Here is a 26,120-nt window from a genome sequence, read left to right as displayed (position 1 = left end):
ATCCGAATTGCGGGTTATTTTAATTTCTTTAACAAATTAATACATGATGAACTTCAAATTTCTATCTGCATTCAAAGCCAATAACGCGATAGGCTATAAAATTGTTGCAAGAAAAAGTATGATCCTATAATCCAAGGACGATTGACGTTCTGAAATATGATATTAGAGGCGCCATTGAAGAAATCGGGCTTCAATTATGTGAATATGGATTGGAAAATTGGGTAGAGTATCAAGGAAAAGGTTCTGAGATGATGGCAAAAAGGTAATGCGGATATAATTAATTCAAAACGTATGGGTGATTAAGTTATTCACTGACGTCAATACAATTATCTCCTCCAAGCTCTTATTTTGCTAATATCTACTACTGACATTTACACAGTTGAAACACTGAAATTAGATTTGGTAATGCTTGAAGCAGAAATTAGAAGTAATGAAAATTCGATTGCTTTAAGCAAAAAATTAGCTTAAGTCTCAAAAATATATATAATTATAATATAAATTATATCATTGAGAGATATGTTGAATTTAAAGCTGCGACTGATGATGTTCATTGCTCTGAACAGTGGGACATCATGATCTAAAGGATAGTTTGATCAAGTTTATGGCCTGAAAATCAACCTCAAAAATATCTAGACTAAGCAAAGACATATGGCATGTGTTTGAAGTCGTCAATAAAGAACTATATATTAAGGGACTAAAATTAATCGCAGAGCAGAGAAATATTATTCCAGTCCATCATAAGGAAGCATTTGGCTTCCGAACAACAGAACAAATACATAGATTAGTCAACTAAATTAACAAAAACAAAACGATAAAAAATATTGCTCCGCTGCATTTCTCGATATTTCTCAGGCCTTCGACAAGGTGTGGCACATTGGACTGCATGTTAAATTTAAAGAGCTTTTGCCCCATACGTACATTCAACTGCTGAAATCGTACCTCACAGGCAGACATTTTATTGTCAAACAGGGTGACGAATACACTGACCTACAGCATATATATTCGGGTGTTCCGCAGGGCAGTGTTCTTCGCCCATAGTTATATACTTTGAATTAGCAACTTAGACAAAATCTACCCATATGACATTCACCCTTTGTAGATATAAGAATATGTCCCTCAGTAAAATTGAATAAGCATGAACTTCCGCAAGCAGACAACGTTAAATATCTGGGAATGCTTTTGATCGACATGGAAAAAACATATAGTGAGAAAACGCAACAGCTTGGGCTTAAACTAAACCAAATAACAAGACTTTGCTGTATAAGTCAATACTTAGGCCCATCTGGATCTATGATATTGAACTGTGGGGTACTACTAGCAAATCTAACATAGATATCCTCCAGAGGTTCCAGAATAAAGTGTTGCGAGTCATCGTCGATGCCCCATATTACGTGTGCAACAAACTGATTCAATGCGATATCCCCTTAGAACCCATAACAAGTGTGATGCGAAGTACTGTAAAAGACTATTAGTGCATCCCAATGCACTCGCCAAACAGTTAAATGTGTGCGATGACAGTGAAGTGCGTAGGCTCAAACGCAAGCTACCATACGAACTGATTAATAGACACATAGAGTGAAATGTAATAATTTCTAGAATAAGTTAGAATAGTATCTAGAATGAGATTTAAATTATTAGTTGTACAGCAGATCACTTACTGAAGTGATCTTCTACATGTTAGGATGGTGATATTATATAATGGAAATCATACAATAATACTTATTGCCCACGGGCAGATTGTTGACGTTCTAAAAGATTAATTCAAAACAAATTTTAAAAAATATAGAACGAGTGTTTATTTTCATGATCTCTGCTACTATCATTTTTAATCATGAAACATACCAATTATAATGCTTGAAACTAATTAGAAAATTGAAACTATGAATATTTACCACAGAAAATAGCGAAATACCAAACATCTAAAGAAAATATACTCGGTTATATTATTATTACATTTTTTTTTTGATTAATTTATTCTTATAAAATATGAACAGCATTTTATAACCGCAGAATATGACTCAAAAGAACCCTTAAAGAACTCCCAAAGTTCGTCACAGCCTTATCATTTACTGTTTACTCCTTTCGCAGGCAGAAACTTTGATTGGTGTTCAATGAAACTTTTTCAGATTGAACGTTACTTTTAATTTTATTGATTCGGATTCGGTCAACTTATTAAATTATTAAAAGGAAATATTGGATTTGGAAGAAGTTTGCCAGAAACAACTTAACCAAAAGCGAAAAGGAGTTGCGATTTTTTCCTTCGGAAGTTTTTCGCTTTTGAATAATTTCGTTTGCGTTGGTTAAATAAATTACCAGATAGATGAAAACAGGTGTTATTAGTATAATTATGTCATCAGCGTTCTTATTTATACTACGTCCATAAGCACCGAAAGAACATAATTATATTCCAGCTGCGAATACGTAAGCCAAGGCGTAATTATAGTAAAGAGAGAAAAAAAATTATCCTCTTCAATACTGATGTACTTCAGAAATAATGAACGACCAAAAAAAAAAACATTTAAAGTGTGTATTTTATTATAGAGAATTTATTCTTCGTTGATCTGATGAACCCAAATACCATGTGAAGCGGAATGATCAAATAAGATAATTAAGTTCGGTAACTTCAGAGACCTTCCGAGGATAGTCTTCATTAACCAAAAGCCTACAAAAAGCGTACATCCCATCGGATATTATTTTTAATAGGAAGTTACTAATAACCAGTTCAGTAACACAAAATTTCAGTTTACTACTAAATTAAAAATAATACTTTTTAATAATTTTGTTTCAATTTTTATTAATAATTGAATAAATGTGTTTCGTGTAAAAAATTTTTAACAAGAAATTGATTAATGTTTTTATATGAAAATGTGAGTAAGAGAGAAGATTTTTGAATATTTGCTACAATTTTGCCACAACATTTGCTTATTCAAAAGACGCTGAATACTCACAAAAAAGAGAAAGAATTGATACTTAACACCTAACGAAAAGAGTGTTAAAGTCCGGTAGGAAGACAGAAAGCTTGAAGATAACAGGTCAGTTGAAAAGTCCCCGGGCTACCATAGTAAAGCACATTTTTTTGGCAATATTAGTTTTTTTATACAACATAATTTACTTCAAGGGTGATACACTGATTATAGCTACCCTCCAACTTTTCGATACCATTTTTGTAGTACGATTTGTCCTTTGCTTCAAAATAGGCCTCAGTTTCGGTGATCAGCCCTTCATTCGACGAAAATTTCTTCCCAGCGAGCATTCTTTTGAGATCTGAGAACAGGAAATAGTCGCTGAGGGCCAGATCTGTAGAATACGGTGGATGAGGAAGCAATTCGAAGCCCAATTGGTGGATTTTTGCCATCGTTTTCACTGACTTGTGACACGGTGCATTGTCTTGGTGAAGCAGCACTTTCTTTTTCTTCAAATGCGGCCGTTTTTCGGCGATTTCGTCCTTCAAACGGTCCAATAACGCTATGTAATAGTCGCTCTTCATAGTCCTTCCTTTTTCAAGGTAGTCAATGAAAATAAAGAAACTAAGAAACCTACTTCGCACAGAGCTTTCTCATACCCAAATATTTGTGAATGATATGATGTACACGTTCAGTTGATATCTTTAGAGTGTCTACTATTTCATTCAATTTCAATTTACGGTCATTCGAAACCATTTTGTAGATTTTTTAAATGTTTTCGTAGGTAACAACCTCTTTTCCGCGTCCACTGCGTTCACCATCTTCGGTGCTCATTTCGCCACGCCTAAACTTAGCATACAAATCCTTGATGGTTGATTCTCCTGGGGCAGTGTTGGGGAAACTCGGCATCAAGCCAAGTTTTTACGTCAACTGTATTTTTTCAACAGTAATATTTTATCAACACGCGAAATTCCTTTTTATCCATTTTTTCACAATAACAAAAGTTGCTTCACTCAAAATGCTATAATTCACAAACTAATGATCCGACAGCTGTCAAATTTATACACGCATCTTTTCAGGGTTAGGGCTAACTAAAAAAGATATGGATTTAATTCTAGTAACGCCATCTATATGTCAGGCCGTGGACTTTTCAACTGACCTGTTACTACTCATCAACTAATTTAAATAAATATTAACTAAGATTAGTCAGTATTGCACACTGATACATTATTCTTGAATCTTATGTGGTAAAACAAATTTCAGATATTATTATTTGTTCGTAAATCTGAAAATATATATCAGTATTAACTCACATTTTTTTATGTTACCCTAAAAAAAGAAACTGTTGATAAATATTACGTAAAAACTCATTGATAATTCAAGTTAAATTGTTAAATCAAAATGAAAATGTTGATTACAATACAGAATATAACCAAAAAACGAAAATGTCATTTTATATTTAACGTATTTTGTTACATATTAGTTTTGAATATTTAAAACAAAAATATTTTCGATATAAGCGGGGATTTTTATTGGATTTATATTTAATAAATAAATATCCAGCTCAAACTGATGAAATGTGATTTAATTATAAGTTTCGATCACGTACGAGTTGCGCGCAAATTGAAAACTGATATATTAACATTGAGAACAATAATAGAGCGATAAAGGTATAATAGGAGCCTTCCGGTATATAATGATAAACCGATTAAACTAAGACAGAACAACAACAAGACATTCGACAAACTTCTCGTCAAGACCCTTCAGAGTTCACCAACCCATTTCCGTATAGGCAAGAATACACCAAAGCAAATAGATAATTTATGTCTATTTCTAACTCGATACTAACTTCTAACAAGTTTTATTTACAACTCGTTTTGGAATACCGACTGATTCGTACCGATCTTTTCGCTCAGCTTATGCCCGCCCATACTAAAACTAATTTCATTATACCCAAGTCAACAGGGCTGATTAAAAACGTTAGCCGAATCAAATAGTAAATTAACGAAATTCCTGCTGATTCTACTGCCATTGGCCTGTAAAAATTGCAATAAAAATAAGTTTTTTCCGGTAATGAAAATCAATCGAATACTCGATTTTTTTCGTACTTACACAACAGTAAAAATATATTAAGTAATCAAGAATTTATATAATTTTGTTATATATAGAGCGCCCCAAAATGCCGATACGTGAGTTTTATGACATTTATACTTGAAAGAAATTAATAAAAAGCATTTTCTGTCAATATTACTTCTCGTGAAACTCAAAAATTGATCATAAATCACAATTCCTTAATCTTCTTTTGATTGCTTCATCCAATTTCATTATTTATTTGACTACATTATCTGTATTCATAAAATCAGACATTGTTCTCACACATAATCGATTACATGAATTGTTTTAATAACCACATAATCAAGTTTTTGTCTAAAACAAAAGTGATTTAATTAATAATTATTATATCCCTAACGTTTATTGGACACGTAAAAACACCTATGGTATTCGAAATAAAATTCTGACGTCATAATATATACAAAAAGCAACCGTATGTGGGTGCATCTACCTGTAAAACGATCAATACTTAAATTGTTACGTGACAAATTCATGTGTTCAACAAGTTCCAACTTATTCACGTGATAAAATTACATCGATATCAACTAAAATATATAAACTTAACGTATTAAAAAAGAAACCCATTCAAATTAAAATTATTAAATATTTTTTTCAATAACAAATTTGGAAAAAATGTAAATTATTGTATATCATATCGGATATCAAACATAACAGCTGTTTATATAAGGTGGCGGCGTTGTTGATAAATGGTTTAGTATTTCAATAAGCCCTTAAATATTACCTCGAAGCTCATTAAATTAATTGTTGGATAATGAAATTATTAGCAGATAACTTCACACTACTTGTTGTGCCATATAATTTAGAATGTTCTTAAAAGCTTTAAAGCATAACTAATGGTAAATATTAAAATTACTATCAGTATATATTGTTTTTTTTAACATATACACTCTTTTTATTCTTTTTTAAAGATATAAAGTACTTTTTACTGTACTGGCTTGATATTTGGTTACATAAAGAATGCGATATAACAGCTCTGGAACTATTTTTTGAAACTATTTTAACAGCTTCAGACAATTCAAAAATTTATAATGTATGTATTAGTCATTTTTTGCACACAAACGTATATTTAGAAGATGTTTTAACAGCTTTTAATAATGCAGATATATTTAATATTTTATATTAATTAATTGTTGATATATAATATATATAAGATATGATATATAAGATGTGATAAGAATTATATCATTTTGAAGCTGTTCTAACTGTGAATAGTTCGAAACTGTGTATAATTTACATGTTAATATTTCTTTCTGCACATATTTCTTAAACCTAGTAAACTTTTTTGTATATATTAACACTGTGATAAAAGTTCTAAAAACTGATAAAACGTGTAACAATTTCAAGAATTTTTTTTATTAAAACCATTTTTTTACCAATTTCCAGTTACCATGTTTTTAGAGTCAGCCTCTGTCTCAGTTCCACTTAAAAGAAAGAAACTAAATGCGTTTACGAGTCATGTGTGAAAATCTATTAAAACGTATTATTTTCAGGTCTCCAAAGTAAAAGTTCAAGAATGTACAGTCTACAGGAACTGCATGGAATGTCTTGGCGTCAAAGATCCTTATTGTGGATGGTGTTCGCTTGAAAATAAGTAAGTAACTCAGTTTATAAGAGAAGTGCATGGAGAGTTCGTAATTGTCATTGAAACTATTCTCATTTAGACAAAATTGTATACAAAATAGTGTAGAAATGAGATATTAAGTTTAATTAAGTAATATATATGACTGTTAAAAGCTGGGGTTATTATATTTTAATAATTACTTTCGTTTATATTATATGACTTTTTAATTTCATCATTAATGCATTAAATAATCATCTTTCTAGGTCTTAATGTAATACTACAACTCATTCTCACCCTTTTTTTTACAAAAAACAAAAGTATTTTCTCACAATTCAGTTAGATTAAGATCTGGTAACCAGTGCAGACAAATTATGACCCCAATTTTTGATTCGTCACTCCCAAAAATCCGTTTTCCATTGATCCATCGTCGGATCGTTTTAATCTCTTTTTTCTTATTTGAAGCACGTAAGAAGGGCTTTCTCGTAGCTCTCCTTTGGGAATGACGCAAAATTTTAGTGACACTAATAGGTTTTTCACGATTTTTGTTGATATCAGTTATACGTTCAATAACCACTAACTTTTTATTTCGTTTACTGCTCATATCTGCCACTAAAAGGTATTTTTATTTTATTTTATTTTTGGTGACGGTGTATGGGCTGTGAATTAATTTTGAAGGTTTTATTTCTAACTATTTTTCAAAGTATTACTTATCTCTAAATATGTTTCATATGTTTTTGGCAATATTTCTTTAATTTATTAATTTATTACTACTAACATAGTCTTTGCCGACTAACTTACAATTGGTCTCTACAGTGACTAGGTACTTATCTAGGTATATTGGCCCTTACTTAGTCTCTAATAAAATAAAATAAACGTCAGCAGCGTTTTTCAGTGTTTTTACCATTTAGTACATTTCACTATACTAGTTCAATATTAACATGGGAATCTTTCCTCATGTCTTGTTGCGAATCTATTAATTTCCTCTATAATAGTTGTAATCAGAAGGTTTTAATCCAAGTAATTGTTCCTGTAATAGCTAAGCAAACTTATCTGTCTTCGTGGGTTCTCTTTTAATAATGCCTGTGAATCCATTGATCATTCAATGTTATTTTTTTCTTATAACATCTTTATTAGATACGCTTAGTACAATCTTAATTTACAATTAATTTATTATTACTTTTCCTATGTAGTTGAATTAATTCACAAGCAAAACGAGTGCGAGAAAATACATCAATATGTATTCCTCAATTATAAAATTAAAATATCTGATAGCTATAGTTTACACTAAAGGTATACACTTTATATAAGTTCGTATGGTTTTGTTCGCTTCAATCTCCCGACATCCTGCGCGCTGTCCAGCAGTTGTATTGCTTCCACGTTAGTATGATTTAGTAATCTTCTTTCGTGTTTCAAGGCTAAATCCTGCACAACTTCGAAAATCCATTTGATTTCCAGGTCATCGTGCAGTTCTTCATTGGTACATAGCGATAGGCATTGGTAATCAATCGAAGAACCTTGTTTTGACAGCGTTGTATGACTAGTTCATTTGAATTTTTAGTGCAAACCCATATTTGCACCCCATAGGTCCAAATTGGCTTTACAATTGTATTATAGATCAACCTCCTTGATTTTAGATCAAGTTGAGAGTATCTTCCGACTAATCAGTATAGTTTTTTTATTTTGGTTCTAATGTGTTTTGCTTTTTGTCTAACGTGATGTTAATTTAGTGTTAAATGTTTACTCATATCTATGAACATTTGGTATCATGACAAATTATAATGGCCATGATGACAGTAACGAATAATCACAAACTTTTTGATTTATAATAATAAGATAGAGAGAAATTCTATTTTGTGATATGAAAATACATTTTGAGAATACTAACCTTTATATTTAACAATATAAATCTTCTTCAAATTTCTGGTTATATTTTTAAAATGAATTTGATGTTAAAGAATTAATTTAGGACAATTACGAACGTAGCGGAAAGGATCTTTTAAATCGGTGAAAATACGGACCCAAAGTGTGAATCAATAACTAGGAAGATAGATATTAAAGAGCTTCTCCACCTTTACAAAAGACTGTTTACTTGCAGCCCGACCCCATTCAACTTTAAACCGAGATATTATTGTCGAACGATAAAATGAAAGCCCGCCTAGTAAAAACTTTCCGTTTGTATAGGAAAATACCCGAAGTTATTAAAGGTTCTAAGATAGAAATCGACGTTTTTATACGCTGTCATCGATGCAAGACTGACAAAAAATGTCTTCCTATTTTTTAACTAGCCTAAAGATCATTCTAACCTATAAAAATGTTTCCTGTTGTTGTCCAATAACTACTTTCTTGCTTTATTGACCCTCGTACATACAAATATGAGAATTAATTAAAATACTCTAGGAATTACAGAAAATGCCCAACAGAAAAATGTAAAATATGTCGATTACCGTTTTCGCTAAAAACTTTATGTTCGATAAAAAAAACTTAGAAACAATCTAACGCACAACGTACAAGTTGTCTTCTTCTGTATTCGATAGTTGAACCTCAAAACTTTGTTTTATAAACTGTAGGGTAACTTTCAGAAATTTTTCCTTTTTAAGATAACTTTTGGGTTGGAAACAAAGAGAGCTGGAAGCTACAATGTGTTAGATACTTTTTCCTGATTTCAAGAACAAACGTATGTCATTGGCGGGTGTTCGAAGAAAATGTCTATATTTCTTTTTTTATTACCAAGAAATATATTTTTCTCTCTCTGACACACTAATATTATTTATTCGTTATCACATTCATTATCACAATGAAAAACAATCAATATCTGAAATTTTATACTAAATTCGGTAAAGTACAAATTGAGTTGTTCATCAGTACTTCGTATTTACCCTTTTCACAGAACCGTGTCTTATCATCAAAATAAAAAATTATTTTCTACTAAGACTTCTTCGTTTAAGTCAAGTCTATATCCACATTTTGAGGTCTCTTGTAAATAATGGTCAATATAACCTAAATCTGGCCAATACGATGAATGAGAAGGGATGCTTCGATTCATAAAATTTTTCGAGAATTTCTAATATAGAGTGTTAACTTAACAAATATTTTTCTTAATATCACTATTCAGTACATCAGATGTTGTTGATCGAATATGAATAATTTTGAACAAATCTTTCTTCACAAATTATTTTAATATGTTTAAGCTATCAATTGTTTCTTGAAAGTTCAATTTACGTTGATTTTATGGATTTTTATTTCCGTTTAAACGTAATTTAAACATTAATTGATGGGTAACACTAAATGATGATTAAATTTCTTGAATATTTTGAAAATTATTACTTAAATGGTTAAGATATTAGGAAATTTAGAACGTATACTTTAAACGCTGATACTTTTTTAAATATAATTGGTTTTTTTTTTCAAACTACATACAGGTCAGGTGGCGAATGTCTCCGTTATGTTATTATTGAAGAACTATCAGTACCTGACGATCATTCGCCAATCGGCAAACATGAAAAGGTTCCAGAGATTAATTACAAAGTAACATTATTGATTACAAAATCATTTTGTCGCGTTTTTTCTTGTATAGCAACTGTTTTGCTTTTAATGTCAATGTTTCAGACCGTTTGTGCGTCCGGTTGCAGCACGTCTTCGAGTTTTTTTAATTGTTCAGTTAAATATTGGTCAATTTATGATTTCCTGCAATACTATTCAAAAAATATAACTTTAACATTTTCTAAGCATAGAAAAATATTTTGTTTGCACTTTGGAATGACACATAATGAATAAAACTTAATGACAATATTTTGACATGATGTGTCTAAAGTGACATATGTCAACGTTAATTCACCGCTTTGACATAATATTATTATATTTCTTATTATTTTCGAACAAATGAATGCCTAACGAAAATTATAACATATTATCGATGAATATGAGGGAGAAAAAAATCAGTATTTCATTCTGCAGGCCGGGTTAAATTGTCGAACTTAAACCTAGAATCGTAAAAAAAGTTATTAGTTTTTTTTGTCGTACAAAGTGTATCCGTTTCAGGTTTTATGTTTGCTTGTAAAAATCCAATGCGAAAAACACCATTTTCCTCATTGCATGTTTTCAGGGCTAGTATTAACGAGGGGTCACGTATATTGGCTGTCGTTTACGTTGTTTTATATACCAGGAACCTTATTTATAATATTTGTTATGGGATATCGTGCTCAAAAAGTTCATTAACCGTAGTATAACACTATAAAGGCATGGTTATTTTTTTTCTCAAATTCATACTCGATTATTTCTTACAGATGCAGCTTGAGATCGGATTGTCAAGACGCAGCTAAAGACCCATTGTATTGGATTAGCTATAAGAGCGGCAGATGTACGACTATAACGTCGGTTATTCCTAATCAGTTACAAAGAACAACTGCACGAACGGTATACCATTCATTACATTAATAATATCGGAGATAATTAATTGATACATCCTTTTTAGTTGGATCTTGTAATCGACAATTTGCCCAGTTTAAGTGGTCACTTTTTGTGCGCTTTTACCGCCTTGGATAAGACGCTTGTTACAAATGCAACCAGAAAAGGTTCTGGTGTTAATTGCACCACTCCCAGGACTGATTCTTTACCTTCGATACCACCAGGACAACGTAAGTCATTCGTGTTAATAAAAAAGGAACCGACGTTTTAATTTATCCATCTCTCCGTTTTTTAGACCACTTTACCGCGAAGTTATCGGTGAGAATGACGTCTGGGCCTGATTTTGTCGCGACCAATTTCACTTTTTTCGATTGTAACACGTACAGCTCCTGTACGCAGTGTGTCTCGTCATCGTTCCCATGCGATTGGTGCGTTGACGGCCACAGATGTACGCATGATACTGCGGAAAATTGCAGAAACGATATTTTAGTTACTGGAGTCAGCGTAAGTTTTTCACCAATATCACTGTCACTATAAATCTAACCGAAACAATCTTGTTATAGCGAGCTGGACCGAGTTATAGATCGGGACCTGGGTTTTGTCCGACTATAAATTTGACCGTAGGTACTTCTCCCGAGATCCTGGTCGCTTCTGGCATCAAGAAGGGGATCAGGGTCAAAGTACATATCATTGGACAGTTTATCGTACAAACGCGATTTGTGTGTCAATTCAACATCGAAGGACGAGTAACCAGTGTCAACGCTCAGTTACTCGGTGATACCATTTACTGTGATCCGATGGAATTTTCGTATTCCTCCAGAGCTCCAAATATAACCGCAACATTTGCTGTTATTTGGGGAGGCTCCAAACCACTTGATAACCCTGACAATATACACAGTAAGTAAACAAAATATTTGGTGTAATTTTTTTTATTCAACTATTTATATTATTAGTAAACGAGTAATATTGAATTGACCATCTTTTGAAGTAGTTTTTTTTAATTTTGAAGTAGAATTTTCAACTGAAAGTGTTATATATAATACTTTTTTTGAGGTTGATACAACAAGTTACAACTTCAAAGCCGCCATTGCATCATCATTTTTAAACCCCCCACAATAATAAGCAATGACTTTTAGCAACATTATTTTGATTAAACTGTAAAAATAACGCACACAAGTTTCTTATAGTTTCTTTATAAGTACCTAAACTAATATTTCATTATTCTTCAATCAAATAACACTCGCATTTTTTTACAGTTGTAATTTATCGTTGTCATGATATGGCTGACAATTGTGGCATATGTTTAGCACTCTCTGAAAAATATGAATGCGGATGGTGTCAGAGTTCTGACCGATGCGAAGTAAAAGAACATTGCGAAAAAGGTACCGCTGTTTGGTTGAACAGAAGTGAAACCTGTCCTAATCCCGAAGTGACCTCGTTCAGTCCCGAGCTGGGACCTTGGGAAGGTGGTACCAATATCACCATCAGGGGCATTAATTTAGGAAAAACGTTCCAAGATATTTACACGGGCGTGAATATTGCCGGCATTAATTGTCAACCCTACGAGCATCTTTACTTAAAAACCAAAGAAATAGTTTGTATCGTTGATGGACCTGGTACAAGAGAACCAAGACAAGGACCCGTTACTGTTAAAGTCCAAGATTACAGAGGCGAATCGAAAGGTCACTACAAATTCGTCGATCCAGCTATAACAGGCATATCGCCTAGACATGGTCCGAAATCCGGAGGTACCGCTTTACATATTACTGGAGAATATATGAACGCCGGAAGCAATATTCAAGCTTTCCTCGAAGACTTACCTTGTAAAATTGTCTCGTAAGTTCCTTTTTTTTAACTAACCGAATGAAACCTATTTACTTAAGAAATGAAACTGAAGACAAATTCTGAAAATGGTTTTACACTCATTAAATTAAAAGCTGTATTGTGAATCCCAAAACTCTATAAAATGTGGAAGTTCTAAATATCCTTTACCCTTAATCTCTAGAGCATATCTCCCCCTACCCTGATTATCTCCCCTGCTACCCATAAATAGCAGGTAATTTTATGAGGCAATATCCTCCTGATAAGATATCAAAAAATCCACTATATACACAAAATAAACTCTTTTTCCAAGTCATTTACCAGAAATTAATCTTAAAGGGCCTTTTCAGAATTCAGTCTTTATCCGATATTTTTTTTTTTCATTCTTCTCTTCCTAACAATAATATCTTAATGATGATTGTTTTTTTGTCTAGAACTGACCAAAATCAAGCGTTATGTATTACCAGCGCATCGGATAATATATCAAAGAAAAAACTAAGAATGAAATTTGATAAAGGCGACAGATATTTAGAAAATATGATGTTTGAATATGTTGACGACCCAGTTATTGAATCGGCCGAATCCGGAGTACAAACGGGTCAAATAAAGTTCCCGAAAGGTATTCCTGCTGGAGGAATAAAAATATCAGTAACAGGGAAAAATTTAGCTTACATACAAAAGCCCCAGATGTATGTGTTCTACGAACAAAAGATGTTTGTTAGCGTGAGTATTAAATTATATAAATATATGTTGGTTCTAATTATTATATTGCTTGTTCTTATATTTCTTCCAGGAATGTACTGTATTAAGTAACGTCAGTATGATGTGTAACAGTCCAGTAATAGATGAAATTGATGATTCTAAACTTGACGCTGACAACCCACTAAAATTAGAGTACGGTTTTCGCATGGATAATGTCACTGGCGTCCAAAATTTAACGTTAAACAAGGAATTCAACCCATTCTTGCTATACCCTAACCCGACATTTTATCCATTTGATAAAGCAGTCAAATACTATAAATCTGACTACCTAAATATAAACGTGAGTTACATTGCAACTAATGTCAAAAAATTAAAATGAAAAAAAAACCGTTTAATTTATTTCAGGGTCAAAATATCGATCGAGCTTGTCAAGAATCCGATGTTGAAGTACGAATTGGAACTAGCTATTGTAACGTGACGTCGCTTTCCCGTCAACAGTTAACTTGTCGACCGCCCGAAGCCCAACCCCCTGGTGTAGATCAGAGTGGACAACCAAACGGCGAAGCTATACCAGAAGTTATAGTAACAGTTGGAGGTTCTTTAAGATACAACATAGGCCATTTATCTTATTCTCCACCACAAAGTTTAAATGGACCAATAACCAAACCAACTATATATGGAGCGATTGTAATCATTGTCTTCATATTATTTGCGTTTATTGTATTCTTAATAGCTTACAAACGGAAATCTACTGAAAGCAATAGAGTTTTGAAGAACATGCAAGAACAAATGGATATCCTAGAATTACGAGTAGCGGCAGAGTGCAAAGAAGCATTTGCAGAACTCCAAACTGAAATGACTGATTTAACTAGTGACCTAACATCGGGAGGTATTCCATTCCTCGATTACAGAACTTATGCTATGAAAATTTTATTCCCCAATGAAGATGATCATGCGGTGTTGCAGTGGGAACGTCCCGAACTAATCTGCAAAGAAAAAGGACTGCGTTTGTTTGGCCAACTTATAATGAATAAAACATTCTTACTTTTATTCATAAGAACTCTAGAAAGCAATAGATATTTCTCGATGCGAGATAGAGTAAATGTTGCTAGCCTTATAATGGTTACTCTACAAAGCAAAATGGAATATTGCACTGATATTTTAAAGACTCTTTTAGCAGAACTGATTGAAAAATGTATGGAGGGCAAAAGCCACCCGAAATTGTTGTTAAGAAGAACAGAAAGTGTAGCAGAAAAAATGCTGAGTGCTTGGTTTACATTTTTATTATATAAATTCCTTAGAGAATGTGCTGGAGAACCATTGTTTATGCTTTTTAGAGCTGTTAAACAACAAGTCGATAAAGGTCCTGTAGATGCTATTACTTCAGAAGCTAGATATTCTCTTAGCGAAGAAAAACTGATTAGACAATCAATAGATTTTAGACCAATGGTAAATTTATATTGCTACATATATTATTTATATATTAATGATTAATTATATTTCAGACCGTATATGTATCAATATCTCAGCAAGCCTTTGTTGGTGGATTAGATATTAATACAGAAAATGTTCCTGTGAAAGTTTTGGATTGTGATACTATTAGCCAAGTAAAAGAGAAGTGTTTAGACACTATATATAGAGCAACGCCCTATTCCCAAAGACCCAAAAAGGATGATCTTGATTTGGGTAATTTCCATCAAGCAATCTTTAATGAATTTTTATAAAAATATTTGTTCTTTTTCAGAATGGCGTACTGGTACCTCAGGTAGATTAATCCTTTATGATGAAGACAGCACCACTAAAGTAGAAGGAGAATGGAAAAGGCGCAATACACTGCAGCATTATAAAGTACCTGATGGTGGATATCTTAACTTGGTATCCAAGCAAAGTTCAATTTACAACCTGAGTATCTTCTCAGATAAGAACGATAAGTCTCACAAATATGAAACCTTAAACCTAAGTAAATTGAGTTCAGTTAGTCCTCCACTGAGTAGAGCTACTAGTCCATTAAATCATGACCATGACCAGGGACTGAAAGTTTGGCATTTAGTAAAACACCATGATAGTGATAATCAAAAAGAAGGAGAAAGAGGAAACAAAATGGTATCTGAAATTTATCTTACCAGACTCCTTGCCACCAAGGGTACTCTGCAGAAATTTGTGGATGATCTTTTTGAGACTATTTTCAGTACAGCACATAGAGGATCTGCACTGCCTCTTGCCATAAAATATATGTTTGACTTTTTGGATGATCAAGCGCTTCAGCATGGCATCACCGATCCAGAAGTGGTGCATACTTGGAAAAGCAATTCTTTGCCGTTAAGATTTTGGGTAAATTTGATTAAAAACCCTAACTTTGTATTTGACATACATAAGTCGAATATTGTTGATGCTTGCCTCTCTGTGGTTGCTCAAACATTTATGGATTCCTGTTCCACATCGGACCATAGATTGGGTAAGTGAAATCGTATTATTGATTGCTGTGAAATATTATTAATGTCCATGCTATTATAGGTAAAGACTCTCCAAGCTCAAAGCTTCTTTATGCGAAGGATATTCCTTGTTACAAAGATTGGGTTGATAGATATTATTCTGATATCAAAATGATGCCTGTTATTTCTGACCAAGACATGAATGCAATGTTAGCTGAAGATTCCAGAGTAAGTATATTTGATTATATATTGCAAATATGGGAGTTGTATGACTAGCTGAAATAGATAGAAGTTTTAACTTATTTATGACATTATTTTACAGCTTCATACAACTGAGTTCAATACAAATTGCGCTCTTCACGAGTTATATACTTATGCGATGAAGTACAACGAACAACTCACCGTGACATTGGAAGAGGATGAGTTCTCCCAAAAACAACGCTTAGCTCTCAAATTAGAACAGGCACACAAAATAATGAGTGAGGCCGGGCAACCATGATATTGGCCTGACCTGACGTGCCAGTCAGCGGAGCTCGACCTGATGTGCTCATCAGACGATACTTTGCCGATACATCCAACATCGGATGATGGCATCGACCTTATGAGACCATCGGCCCCGCCTCTCTCGCCCGCACTTCAGGAGTTAGCTTGCTGATAAACATTATACGCCAAATTAGTCCCCTACCTAGCTGTCAACCCCATGGTCATACTGTGCGTGACAGCTTTCAACAATTAAGCGTGAAACATTTTTTACTTCTTATGTAAAACGCATTATATTGTGATGTATTTATGCAGTCATTTTGTTTTTAATAGAAATTTTTATTTATGATAATGTTAACTGTTTTTTTTTTGTTACAATTTTATATATGACATTTGCTCAATTGGTAAGTGCCTTTTATAGAATGTTTAGTATCGAAAAAAGGTTATCTTGTTTCTCAGAACATTCATTTTAATTACACATTTTCTGGCTGGGTTATTAAAGAAGTAATAAAAAAATTATTCTATGTCCTGAGCCAAATCACAATATGCTGCGTCTGTTATGAAAGAAGTGAATTTCACTTCAGCGTTATGCATCCTGGAACTTAAATGAAAATGGGAGTCATACAGAAGGGGGATGGACTAAGCAATACATATCCCTACAGACTAAATTCTTTGTGTGTTACAAATTGCTGTTGTGCAATTATAATTGTTCAGTGTATATGCGGGGACAGTACTCACTCAGTGACTTTGAAGTGCCTCTGGTAGATTGAGTGTGGCTGCCTCCAAAAATGAATGTACTATATTTTTATGATAATACTAGAATTATGCTTTGTTGTGCTGATTATTTCAGCCTTAGTCCATATTATTGATAATTAACTGGAATATCAAGTCTAACAATGCTTTTTTGATATGTGTATAATTATTATACCTTTATACAGTTTAATATTTTTATATTTTAGTTGGAATCTTGTACCGTACTTCTACTCTACCGACTCGTTCTGACATTCCCCCTCTTTAAAAAAAAACCAGTCAATTTTTACATATTTCAATTTAGTCTTATGTAGGTTTTGGTATGTTAGCCATAACCTCTGATAGAAACTCTGACATCAACGTGGACACTTTCAACAGTACTCAACTCATATTGCAAAGTGTACAAAATTAACGCATCACCCGCAGATGTTAGAGGTTCCATTTATGTATTAAAGTCGATGTCAATGTCACATGTAAAAGCTGGTAGAACTAAGGTACACCAAACGAATACAATCATTAATGATTGTCTTCCGCTAAAAGGAAGCACCAGGGTGTAGTATTATTCGCGACCGTTTCAATCAATGAATGTCTCAAATCTATACAAACTATGCACAAGGTCGTTCTCAATGTGGTTTTGTGTACGTGTCCTAAGGCTGTGTAAGTTTTATGTAAACAACCAGCATAGTACACTGCCTAACAGAAAAAATTCTCACCATATTATGTGTTTAAATATAATTGTAAGTGACGAAGGGCTTTTTAACTATAAAAATAAATGGTAAGTAGGTGTGTATTTTCTGTTTGGAAGTGTATAATATAAGTTGCCGCACCGACAGTTTTTTTGGACAGTGTTGCTGCCTACAGCTACCTGACGCATTGGTTCCATTTCAAGGTCTCCCAATAAAAACTATATATAATAAATGTGTATCGAATAACAAAAAGGCCCTATTTTACAGCGATTAGTATAATAACGTGTTACCTCCCATTCATTCAAATTTTCTAATACTAACAAAACTATATCTCTGTCAGGTATTAGCTATTAATACTATCTGAAACATTAAGTATTCGAGGTAACACATTTTTAGCCTAAATGCTTTAAGTAATTATCATTTATTATTTAAAAATATATATGTAATACATTTTCATTTTTAATTTTTAAACATTTTTACTGTAATGAATTTAAATATATTGTTATATGTATCATTAAAACAATTTCCTCTATTACTGAATGTTTCTGAATATGTGTTAATAATTAATTTTAATACTCATTAAGATTGCTTTATTTCAATTTAATATTAATTTGTTTTTAAGCAATAACTATACTGCCTATTTTATAGTTTTAAGTGTTTTACAACATTCCCATTTTAGTGAGAGCGTGCTTAAGTATAGTTAAGTCTTAATATTATCTGTGAATTATAGAGATTAACAAAAGTATCATGCCATAGAAACATTCAGTGATTTTCTTAAGTTGCAATATTGTCTCAATTTAGTGATATATGTATAAGTATTTGTTTTAACATTTTTTAATACTTTTATTATTATTTTATAAAATATCTGTTTTGTTGTAAAATATTATAATACTTTGGGGTAGTTTATATTTCAATTGTAATTTGTGTTTATAGTGTGTTTTTATATTTTTTAATACTGCCTCAAAGTGAATATGTTTAAGCAGACTTGGAAATCTAGTGATTATTTTAACGGTTTAGCAATATTTGTCATATAGTTACCCTACAGTTTCTGAGAAAACTTGAATGTAATTTAAAAGTAAAATCAGATTGCAAACTGCTATTCAGTCTATAATCGTTAGATTTTTGACCACTCTTATAATATTTATTATGGGAACAAAATAAATGTATGCTATTTCAAAATATTTTCTAATTGTGTAAATTCTTTTAAGAAGTTAGTAAATTTAATTTAATAATTACGAATATTGTCACCGTCCTTATTGGAACAATGTATTTCTCAAAATAGCTTATGGACAGCTACGCATATCATGTCCAGATAGGCACACTTTTATAAATTTTCTTAATAACTATGTAATCTGTTTTTTCAATTTTTGATTCTTTATTTTATTTAAGTATTGTATATAAAATTTTTATGCCAAAAAAATGCTTCTGGACAACTGCATAGTAAGAATTGTAAATATTAAATGTATGTATGTAAGTACGATGGAATGAATGAATATTGTGTTTATATGTAAGCATCATCTCTTGATATATTCATAGTACTGTGTGTATATCTGATTGCATCTGTAACAATATGAATGGTAATGTATTACTATATGTTATTATAAAAGACTGAATGGAGTTACTAAACTACTTAATAGAAAAATAATGATTGTAGTTTTATTTCAATAATCCCCAATTACTTCCATTAAAGAGGCAATGCGTAAGATGACTATTTTAAAAAATCTAACACTGTTAGATGGTGTAATAAAAAAACTATAATAGAGTAATGATATATAACTTTTTTAAATAGTACATTTCATTATAGCGAACTTTTTAAAGAAACTAAGTATAACAAATTATCTTTTAACTCGTTTTCTAATTTTTTTACTTAATTTTAATATATAATTTCTCAGTGGCACCATCTACAGGAGATAACCTCAACTTAAGAACAATAATAAAGAATCCTTTTGTCATAAATAATACGTGGAACTTCAATGTCGATGGCCTAATATGAATCAGCTGATTTTGATGACCTCTATATTATAAAAAAAATAAAATTGAATTAAAAAAATACATTACCTTTAATCATTGCAACGTTTTGTACTGTAAATTACGTAATATAAATGAAATATACGTGAACTAATTTGAATTACAATTTTCTGTTTACTAGATGCTTAGACATTTCCATCTTGACGTTTACAAATTTAATGAGGTTACGAGAAGTCTAACTCATTCAGTTGCAGTGTGCTGTAGTGTTGGTATAAATTCTATCAGTGTTGCTTTTAAAATTACATGATGCATGGGGATTTGAAGATACGCGATGTACCAGATAATGATTTTCCATTATGGGGCTTGCTTCCTAAAAAAGAAACAGGAGCAATATCTTTTCTTTCAAAATATCCTAACTATGATGGAAGAAATGTTGTTATAGCAATATTAGATTCAGGGGTTGATCCAGGAGCACCTGGTTTACAAGTAAGCTATAGTTTATGATATTTATTTGTTATTCACTTCAAATAATTTATCCTTATAGCAAACTAGTGATGGAAAAATTAAAATAATTGAAAGATTTGACTGTAGTGGTTGTGGAGATGTAAACACAACTACTATTGTCAAACCTGAAGATGGCTATATTACAGGTTTAACAGGTAGAAAAATGAAGGTATTTAACACAATATTTATGATATATTGATTAAAGATTATTTAACTTTTAATTTTCTAGTTACCAAGTCACTGGAAAAACCCAACAGGTACATATAGAATTGGTGTGAAAAACGCCTTTGATTTATACCCAGATAAATTAAAGGATCGTATCAAGGCAGAATTCAAGAAGAAACAATGGGAAGAGGGCCATAGAAAAATCATTAGTGATTTAAATCGTAAATTGTCAAGCCTAGATAATCAACATAGCAACAATTCAAATGAAAATGATAAATTAGAAAAAGAAGATCTAGATGCTAAGCTAGATATATTAAATAATTTAGATAAAAAGTTCACAGATTCAGGGCCAGTTTATGATTGCATTTTATTCCATGATGGAGAAAAGTGGATGTGCTGTGTTAATACCAGTGAAACGAATGACTTGTCCGAATGTCCTTTATTGGGTGAATATAGTATTACTCATGAATATCTGCCATTGACTAAACAAGATAGTTTAAACTTTAGTGTTAATGTTCATGAAAATGGAGATATTTTGGAGTTAGTGGGTGTATGCTGTAAGTAAAAATATATTTATCTATATTTAACAGTAAATATAAATAGTAGATGATGTAATCAGAGAAAGACAATATCTTATCTAAACATAGAAAAATTTCATCATTGTTTACTTTGACATTATCCTAATGGACTTACTAACATTTACAATTCTATTGTCTTTTAAAGCAAGTCATGGTACTCATGTAGCTTCAATAGCATCAGCTTATTTCCCAGAATCTCCAGAACAAAATGGCCTTGCGCCGGGTGCTCAAATTATATCTTTAACTATAGGAGATGGTAGACTAGGATCAATGGAAACTGGAACTGCCATTATTCGAGCCATGATTAAAATGATAGAGCTTAAACAGAAAATGGATATTCATATAATTAATATGAGTTATGGTGAGCATGCTCACTGGGTTGATACAGGGTGAGACTAATAAAAAATCCCAAATTTGTTTTGGTTTGGATAACTTTTTTTTGGTTTTTCAAGGCGAATTGGAGAACTAGTTAATGAAATTGTAAATAAATATGGTATCATATGGGTTTCATCAGCTGGAAATAGTGGTCCAGCTTTAAGTACAATTAGCACCCCATCTGACATCAATGATGAACCTATTATTAGTGTAGGTGCTTACGTTTCACCAGATATGATGGTTGCTGAGTATGCCATGAGGCAAAAACTTCCTGGTATATATAAACTAAAATTTAAAAAATTCATTATTATTACATAATTTCCCAGGTGCTCCTTACACATGGTCATCAAGAGGACCTACTATTGATGGAGGTATAGGTGTGCATGTTTGTGCACCAGGTGGTGCAATCACATCTGTTCCCAATTTCACCTTAAGATATTCACAGTTAATGAATGGAACATCCATGGCATCACCAAATTGTGCTGGAGCAATATGCTTACTAATATCAGGCCTTATACAACAAGATTTATCATATTCCCCATATTCAATCAGAAGGGCATTGGAAAATACTGCCAATTTTATAGAAGGTGTTGAAATTCCTGCCCAAGGAGCTGGATTGATACAAGTTGAGAAAGCTTTCGATTATCTGGTATTGTACAATGATATCCAAGAAAGGGATATAAGATTTCAAATACAATGCAGTTCAAGCAATGCAAAAGGAATATATCTTAGAACTAAAATCAACACTAACAAGCATACATTTAAAGTCAGTGTTGATCCACATTTCTTAAATGAGGATGAGGTATCAGCACAAACTAAGATCAATTTTAATATGAAATTTGTTTTAACTTGTGATGGTAATTTTGTTCAGTTTCCCAAACATTTAGATCTTTCTAATTTTGCTAGAACATTTGCTGTAAACATAGATACGTCTTCGTTAAGTGAAGGTTTGCATTCCACTTTTATTAATGCTTTTGATGTAAATTGTATAGCAAAAGGTCCAGTATTTAAAATACCTATAACAGTTATACAACCAAAGGAAATAACAGAACCAAAATATACTGTAAAATATAGTGGTGTACCCTTTAAATCTAATACTATAAAAAGACACTACCTTGTGGTTCCTAATATGGCAACCTGGGCAGCATTGAAGCTCACTTCTAATGAAGATAGTGGATGTTTTGTCATTCACACGATCCAATGTTTGCCCAGACAAAATTGCAAATCATTAGAATCGAATAAAACTATTACAGTAACATCAAAGACTGATTCTTATATTTGCTTTCAAGTTAAGGGTGATTATGTGTTAGAACTCGTAATAGCAAAATACTGGGCTAACATAGGGGAAGCTACTTTAGACTATTCATTATCATTTTATGGTATAAAACCTAATCAACCTAATATTAATATGCACGCGGCAGATGGTATCCATGCTGTCGAAGTAAAAACTTTACAAGGAGAGGAAATATCTCCTTATATTATATTAAAGAACTCAGTACAAATTCTTAAGTGAGTTTAAGGTCTTATTAAACGACATTGAAAAGAAAATAATGTATTGTTTTTTCAGGCCATCTGAGGGAAAAATTGTTCCATTAACAAATCGTGATGTTATACCGCCTAATAGACAAATATATGAACTAGTTCTAGTATACAACTTCAGTATTACCAAGGCTTGTGAAGTTTCTCCAAATTTATCACTGCTCAGTGATATGTTATATGAATCGGAATATGAGTCCCAGCTTTGGTTACTTTTTGATTGCAATAAACAATTGTTGGGTACTGGTGATGCTTACCCATCAAAAGTAAGTTTATTAGTTGTTAGGTAACAGTAGAATAAGATAATTTAAATTCCAGTATACAGTAAAATTGGAGAAAGGAGATTATGTAATCAGGCTTCAAGTTCGTCATGATAAAAAAGATTATTTAGAAAAAATTAATGAAGCCCCATTACTACTCCAACAAAAGCTCGCTAATGGAATAACCATGGATGTTTACTTGTCTTATTCTCAAGCGCTGATTGGTGGTAAGAAAGCTGGCGTCACTCATAATTCGAATCCTTATACTGTGGTGCCCTTATATATTGCTCCATTAGCATCAGATAAGTACGGTTGCGTAAATTTCTATAAAATGTTATGTTAATTTAATGTTTATCTTAGATTTCCAATTAAATCAAACAACGCAGCTCACTATCTCTCAGGTTATATTACTTATACAAAGGACGAGTCTGCGAAAAAAGTTGATATGTATCCAATAAAATATTTTTTAACTGATAATAGCAGTCCAAAGAAAACAGTATCTAATAATGGAGGATCAAATTCAGATAAAACAAAAATTGATGAATATAATGAAGCAATCAGAGATTTACAAACTAGTTGGATTCCAAAGCTCGGTAATACTGACGTAGTGATACGCGTAATGATTAATTTATCATGGAATTTGTGTTATAGATAAAGAGAAAGGAGAGAAGTTCTTTGATGATGTTACAAAAACCTATCCAAATTATTTTCCGGTATATTCATCTTATTTACAATTGATCGATCCTCTTGATAAAAGAATATTACCAAGTGTTATTAAAAAAACAAGTGGAACTGTTGAGGATTTAAACAAAGTTATTAGTACCTGCGAACGAGTTTTAGAGAGCGTGAATGAAGAGAATATTTTAGCATATATGGCAACAAAAACCGATTTGAGGTCTGACGCAACTAAATATAAAGTGTAAGATTGTATTTCCTTATTAGATAATTGTAATATTTAATATTAAAATTTTAGGCAAATGGAACAACAGAAAAACGTGTATTTAGAATGTCTTGCCAGAAAAGGAATTGCATTGTGCCGTATACATACTTTATCAGAAGGTGGTGATACAAAGATGCAAGACATTGGTAACGCTTGGAAAGCTTTATTAAAATTTGTGGATCCAAGTGATGCCAAAGTAAGTAGAAATATAAAAAAGTGATATAATACAAATACAACATTTTCAGGTTTTAACAACTCATGTATTGTATTTTGCTATATGGCATTCATTTGTGAAACACCAGTATGGAAGGTTGTTAAAATATATTCTTAAACTTCAAGAAGATAAACCTAACGAGGAGGTGGAGAAGAGAATTATTGAGATATGTCAAGAATTGGAATGGAAACATATTGTGATCTACTTAGAACGAATGTTGCCTTCAAAGTATCCTAATGCTTATAGACCATTTTAATAGTATAAATCCACTTTTAACAAAGCCGATTAACTTTCGTATAATTCAATATTGAAATGTTGTTCAAAATACATTTTAACTTAAATTGTTTTAAGTGTGTAATATTTTAACTGAATCGGGATTTATCATATTCGTTAACTACTATTATTTGTAGACTTAATTAGTCTCATAATAGCTTTTTTTTGAAAAATATATTATTTTAAAATGTATTTGATGATTTGTCACGCTGTTCCCTACTTAATATGAATTTATTTAGAAGAAAATATATTCATTTAAATAGAGAAAGTGTATAATCAAGTAATAAAACATTTTTTGCGAATTATGTACACTAATATTATATATTGTTTTTTATTTTTTGGCATTATATGTAACCAATTTTCAGAAAAAATGTCATTAATTCATTAAAATATAAAGTTGCTATTGTTTTTTTTTTCTGTTGATATCTATAAGTTGTTTGATAAGTCAAGTAGCCCTGAAATATTTAACAAAAGCCGTAGACATCTCAGTGGGCAGTACTATACTAAAATTTTGGGCTTCGGAACAGCGGCCGCAATACTTTGGGGTGCACAATATTAGGTTAAAAAAATTGTCCGGCATTTTATCAAAATTCCCGTTTCCACACATTATTATATCCGCGAGCTATAAATGCACTGATATCATGTGCACACGGACCAGCTTAAAACAAGCACTGTCAAGGCGAACTCAGGGTGCGGGCGGTGGAGGATTCATCAATCAGATCTAATATTCCGATGTGCAGTGCACGATGATTCTCTCGACGAGCGGAGAACCATAGAGTAATATTTATAATTTATATTTATATATATATATACATAAACAAACATATTTAGCCGGCTTGGTTGGAGCAATGTGTTGCCGACTGTTGTGATATCGCTGATTCGAATCCTGCTGGGACACGGTCGTAAATTTATGTTTGTAATTGTCCAAAAGCCAAGAGTACAAAATCCGATAATGAAAATGAACTGAACCCAGTAACCAGCCTGGGTAAGTCCACCAGTCAGTGGGTTTAATGCCGAGGACTGTACATGACGCATTAGCATATCCGAAATTTTGTTTTAGGGCCCTTTCTCCCATGGATAAACATACTTTTCAAATAAATCTTGTCTCGAAATGACTCCGATGATATAAAGGAGGACATGAGTTCTCTAGCCTTGGATCTGCCACTATGCTTATAAATGCATGAAGCATTGAAATATATACACATTGTATTATATATTATGGTGAATGCGCCGGATATTTTAAACGATTGTTTTTATTATAGTCGCAAATCTAATAAATGTATCACATTGCTGTTGAAACTAAGATCATAGTGGGTGCGCGTATATGTTTTAAATATATTCATAAACAACATATACATATTGTAGATGTTTCTACATCGTTATATTTTCTCCCCGATAGTCTGCAACTTTATATTAAAAATAATTTTATATTTAT

The 26,120-nt window shown here is 32.0% G+C and overlaps 2 protein-coding genes across 3 annotated transcripts in view; both read left to right on the top strand.

The window, feature by feature from the left end:
• The window catches only part of PlexA (Plexin A), a 366,159-nt gene extending 346,642 nt beyond the window's left edge, over positions 1 to 19,517 (top strand). For both annotated transcript variants that reach the window (XM_076405520.1, XM_076405522.1), the window contains exons 5-17: positions 6,527 to 6,627; positions 10,881 to 11,010; positions 11,069 to 11,231; positions 11,297 to 11,505; positions 11,565 to 11,898; positions 12,258 to 12,837; positions 13,257 to 13,545; positions 13,616 to 13,864; positions 13,930 to 14,973; positions 15,030 to 15,210; positions 15,269 to 15,979; positions 16,039 to 16,184; positions 16,279 to 19,517. In XM_076405520.1, coding sequence (XP_076261635.1) covers positions 6,527 to 6,627; positions 10,881 to 11,010; positions 11,069 to 11,231; positions 11,297 to 11,505; positions 11,565 to 11,898; positions 12,258 to 12,837; positions 13,257 to 13,545; positions 13,616 to 13,864; positions 13,930 to 14,973; positions 15,030 to 15,210; positions 15,269 to 15,979; positions 16,039 to 16,184; positions 16,279 to 16,455 — 4,314 coding nt within the window. In that variant the 3' untranslated portion in view covers positions 16,456 to 19,517. The remainder of the gene's footprint in view (positions 1 to 6,526; positions 6,628 to 10,880; positions 11,011 to 11,068; positions 11,232 to 11,296; positions 11,506 to 11,564; positions 11,899 to 12,257; positions 12,838 to 13,256; positions 13,546 to 13,615; positions 13,865 to 13,929; positions 14,974 to 15,029; positions 15,211 to 15,268; positions 15,980 to 16,038; positions 16,185 to 16,278) is intronic.
• A 319-nt stretch (positions 19,518 to 19,836) lies between these two features.
• TppII (Tripeptidyl-peptidase II) lies at positions 19,837 to 25,078 on the top strand. The gene is made up of 13 exons (XM_076405524.1): positions 19,837 to 19,965; positions 20,022 to 20,326; positions 20,385 to 20,513; positions 20,574 to 21,066; positions 21,233 to 21,476; positions 21,540 to 21,736; positions 21,789 to 22,971; positions 23,030 to 23,264; positions 23,317 to 23,564; positions 23,619 to 23,851; positions 23,910 to 24,177; positions 24,232 to 24,394; positions 24,444 to 25,078. Exons 2-13 carry the CDS (start codon positions 20,144 to 20,146, stop codon positions 24,666 to 24,668), a joined length of 3,801 nt encoding a protein of 1,266 aa, XP_076261639.1. The 5' UTR covers positions 19,837 to 19,965; positions 20,022 to 20,143; the 3' UTR covers positions 24,669 to 25,078.
• The last annotated feature ends 1,042 nt before the right edge of the window (positions 25,079 to 26,120 follow it).

The sequence above is a fragment of the Rhynchophorus ferrugineus genome, unplaced genomic scaffold (assembly GCF_030347505.1).
Source record: "Rhynchophorus ferrugineus isolate W39M unplaced genomic scaffold, kcgeb_rfMv2 rfM5, whole genome shotgun sequence".
In the NCBI taxonomy this organism is placed as follows: domain Eukaryota; kingdom Metazoa; phylum Arthropoda; class Insecta; order Coleoptera; family Curculionidae; genus Rhynchophorus; species Rhynchophorus ferrugineus.
The sequence above is the reverse complement of the archived record's forward strand: the minus strand, read 5'-3'. Positions and strand labels throughout refer to the sequence as shown.

Coding starts and splice junctions, on each gene's coding strand:
- TppII (XM_076405524.1), top strand. CDS start 20,144: ATGATGCATGGGGATTTGAAGATACGCGATGTACCAGATAATGATTTT. Junction 23,265..23,316: donor GTGATGCTTACCCATCAAAA/GTAAGTTTATTA, acceptor TTTAAATTCCAG/TATACAGTAAAATTGGAGAA. Junction 24,395..24,443: donor TGGATCCAAGTGATGCCAAA/GTAAGTAGAAAT, acceptor CAACATTTTCAG/GTTTTAACAACTCATGTATT.